Source organism: Coniosporium apollinis (assembly GCF_000281105.1).
Source record: "Coniosporium apollinis CBS 100218 chromosome Unknown supercont1.131, whole genome shotgun sequence".
NCBI lineage: Eukaryota > Fungi > Ascomycota > Dothideomycetes > Coniosporium > Coniosporium apollinis.
In genome coordinates, this window is record NW_006913393.1 from 6,324 (window position 1) to 10,293 (window position 3,970).

General features: G+C 51.8%; 2 protein-coding genes across 2 annotated transcripts; one reads left to right on the forward strand and one right to left on the reverse strand.

The window, feature by feature from the left end:
• Window positions 1-462: 462 nt before the first annotated feature.
• On the reverse strand, window positions 463-1,338 carry W97_09358 (uncharacterized protein; the record flags this gene model as incomplete). The annotated part of the gene is made up of 2 exons (XM_007787219.1): window positions 463-980; window positions 1,233-1,338. 2 exons carry the CDS (start codon window positions 1,336-1,338, stop codon window positions 463-465), a joined length of 624 nt encoding a protein of 207 aa, XP_007785409.1.
• Window positions 1,339-1,754: 416 nt separating this feature from the next.
• W97_09359 (uncharacterized protein) lies at window positions 1,755-3,794 on the forward strand (the record flags this gene model as incomplete). Its single annotated transcript, XM_007787220.1, has 2 exons — window positions 1,755-3,419; window positions 3,570-3,794. The coding sequence occupies 2 exons, from the start codon at window positions 1,755-1,757 to the stop codon at window positions 3,792-3,794; spliced, it is 1,890 nt and encodes a 629-aa protein (XP_007785410.1).
• Window positions 3,795-3,970: the final 176 nt, after the last annotated feature.

Here is a 3,970-nt window from a genome sequence, read left to right on the forward strand (position 1 = left end):
AAACGACTGAGGTCTATTCCGGGCTCCATCTCACTTATCCTACCGACAAGCTTCCTGCTCTATCTGGTCTTGCAAGGCAGCATCAAAGATTCCGAGCCGGGAAGTATGTTGCGAGATTGTGGGAGGACTCCTTGATTGACGACATGCTCTGGTCCCGCAAAGATCCGGTTGGAACTGAACGGACGCATTCGTGGCGAGCTCCGTCCTGGGCATGGACCTCTGTGGAAGGCGAGATCAGTTACCCAACTGAACTCTTGCGCTGGGGTCATCCCGCCTTGGATAAGCCTCAGTCCCCATTTCCAACCTGCGGTCTACCTTCCGCACAGACAAATTGAAAGGATCAGTACCTTTCTGCACTATGTTCTTTGGGATACACCTCTTCAAGACAGCGTCCATTAACGGATATTGAGCTATGAGGAGCCGGTACATTATTAAATGGATAGATCCGAAGATCATTCCAATCTAAGGATGCAGCTTGCTCTCTTTTAAGCAGACGAATGGCTCGCCGAACATCAGGTCCCCGGTGATATCAAAAGTAGTATAGTTTAGCCAGTTCTTTATGTCCACCGCCGCCTTCCGCTCCGGGCCGCCTTGCCTAGCCGCCTCCCTTAACTTCGCCACGAGCGTATCGACGTACGCCCTTATCAGCCCCTCTTGCTCCCTTAACGCGCGCTCCGAAAAGGCTTGGGCCAATAGCCTCCTTTGTTTCGAGTGCGTCGAATTGCCCACCGCACTCACTAAGTTGTCCGCACCATTGGGCGGCAAAACATACTGCCTCCGGCTCTTTAGACAGCTCCGACCGCCGGGGCGGAAGCCGTAGATATCACGAAAAACCTGTGCGGAGAAGAACACGAGCTCGGTCGGGCCGATGCGGACAACTGGCCCGTAGCGCGTGTGAAGCGCGGAGATGTCCAAGTGGTTCCGGCCGCTAAGGATGGAGAGCTGGGAAGGGATGGGGGAGATTGCCCAGAGCTTTGGACCTGGGAAACGCGAGAGGGGTCATATAGCGAGATTGTAGGCTATCGTGTAAAGAAACCATGCAATGGCCTGCGATCGCACCGTTAGAGTGATGTTTTTCTGCTTCCCTGTGTCTCCGCCTTCAAGGGGAGATTGCGAGATCGAAGAACAGAAAGAAAGGTGCGGCTAACCACTAGTATCGGAACACCCGCAAGTACCATGCCAAATGACACGGATGATGCAGCGCTTAGCAAACCGAGCAGTGGCATAGTTACCATAGAAAATCCATGGACGAAGGAATTCCACAATCTGTCGTTGGTAAAGCGAGCTGACAGCTTGGTGTAGTGCCCTCAGGAAGCTTTCCTTCATTGCCTTTTCCATAGTGGGGGCCAATATCTAGGCTGACACTATACGTGTCAACCGACTCGAAGAGCGCGCAACCGAGCTATGTAAAGACCGTCCTTAGCTTACCACAAGTATTCACGCTCGTTTCCCCCCGGATTACGAAAACCTTAGCCTGTGCGTTTATGTCTCAGCGGGTGGTGTTTTCGAGTTGTGAGTAGTTGGTTCCCTTTTGCCAGCCTTGTCGTGCATATACTCCGCCTCAGCCTCGACGATGTGGGATGACGCATCCGCGGCTCCTTAGTGTCATATCATATCTTCTACGGCATGCACCTGCTGCGCCCCCATTTATATCCGCTGCGCTTCGGTATTCCCTCTCACAGAATCCGACTGACACAGTTCCTTCTAACGTCGCAACGCAGCAAGAAGTTTCACCCTTACGATTACTCGCCAGCATGGCGGGTGAACTATCCAACTCTTCCAAATATCTGGCCGTCCCATGTCTTACCGTGACAACCGTGATCGCCTTGTATCTCGTCGTCGCCGCGCGGAAGAATAACACCTACTCTGGAAGCCTCTATAACTTCGTGTCCGCGAATCGAGCAACAACTCAGATCATCGTTCAGATCGTCGCATTCGCGCTTGGAACTCTGCACCTCTACGTCCTTACGACTTTGATCAACTTTTCTTCCCGGTCGCGGCTCCAGATGAGCCCGACGAAATTGGACACTATCAAGATGTGGGCTGCTGTCTGTTCTCTTCGCATGGACTGGAGTCTGCCTTTGGGTTCCTGGCTAATTCTCTGCGCACTTCGTGTTGTGGCACTCATTCCTCCTGCCCTGTGGGCCGGTGCCGTAACACCCGTGGTCACGGGCAAGATCGTTTCATCGTCGATTGCGATACCAGTCTATTCTTCGGACCCCACTGGGCTCTACTGGAATCGAACTTGGAATCCGTTCAGAGATGCGAATCTAACTCGAAACGACAAAGGGACTTTCTCTTACGCCCCAGGTGTTGCAATCCAGGGCATCATCCTCCAAAACGCTGCTTCTACTACCTCTACTAATGGAAGCCTCCAGGAACACAGGAAGAATGATGTCTCTCGACTTTCTTATAGCGGAAGATCATACGGTGTCGGCGCTTCTGCAGGAATAATGGATCTCACCCTGGAGGCGGCCGAGACTATCAAGGGATATGCGTACTTCGAGAAAGGTTATCAAAGCAACGTTTCCTGTATCAGGAACTCATCTTCGGCATGGACGATCCAACAAGGCCCTATACTCCATCATAGCACCTATCCAAATATGTATTTGGCCAGTGGCCACCTTCCAAACACAGCCAACGTTATGTCCGATCGCTACTACACCCTCGGCCTTCAGGCGACCTTGGACTCTAAGATTGTTGCATTGTTGGGACGTACGGCGAACAACAGGAGCATCGTCGCCATCGCTGTGGGGAAGAAATCGGGGCCATATACTTCACTCAAGCATATACAGTGCGAGGTAACCTTCATGCCAAGAAACTTCTCTGTCAATGTCGACACCGATGAGCTCGTGATAACCGTCACCCCGGTTGGGCCTGCCGATGAAATTGATCCAACCTCTTCGATAACTGGTCCTGGTCAAGGAGTTCTAATTCAGGAGACCATGATGTCTCTAACCCAAGTGTCGATGATCAACACGGACTCGTATACATCGGTCGTAGGGGATGCCCTACTGTCAGAGATCGCCAATGTCGCAGTGGCAACCAACGCCCCGCTCAACGGAACGGCTGCGGTCATGAATGGCATGGCTCGTGCCTTGGAGTCAATGATCGACGACATCCTCGGAGCCTATTCCAGCGCTCAACTGATGATCGCCGGATCTGACCAGCCAGAGACCTCGCGCACTGCTACCGATGTTTCCGCCGCTATAAGGGCAGTCCAGATCGGCAACAAAGAATACATCTATGCCATCATGGTCATCAATGGCTTGTTGATCCTCCTCTTCGTTGCTGAAACGATCCGCACGCGTGGATGGCGTAACCTGCCAGCATTTGACTACCAAGATATAAAAAGCGTCATTGTAGGCAGCTACATTGGCAGCGCGGGAGCTGGCCAGACAATGATTGTGTCTCATGCTGTGAGTGGAAAACCTCGAAGCCCTTTTCTCTCTCGTGGACTCGCTAGAGATTTTTGAGGAGTTTCAACATATTGTTTAACACCTAGAAGTCTGCTTTATAAATTCGCTTCATACCTGACAAGGGAACATGCTGACCCTCATGATTTCTAGTGGAAGGGCGACTCGTCGGATACGTTAGCCGGTGCTATTCAGGTCCAGCTTGTGGATCGCGATGGCTATCCGGCTCTTGTCGAACCCTCAGCCACTGACAAGAATGTACTAGGGAGCTCATCAACCAGCTCCGGATACGTCGCCGTTTCCAACACAGAGCCCTTTTGCAGTCAGCGGTCGGTCTTCGTACCGGTGGGCTTGTTACAGGGAGGTTCCGAGGACTAAGGTTCGCAATCCCACGGAGTTCGTGGTGCTTGCGATGTTATTAGCGCGCCTCGAAGGCCTTCTAAGTTATTTCTTTTTTTTTTTGCTGCAATGTCGTGACAAACCCCTAATCCTCAATAACTAGGAGATAGAGATTGATAAAATTTGTTTCTAGATAGCTCAATATTTTGTAACCG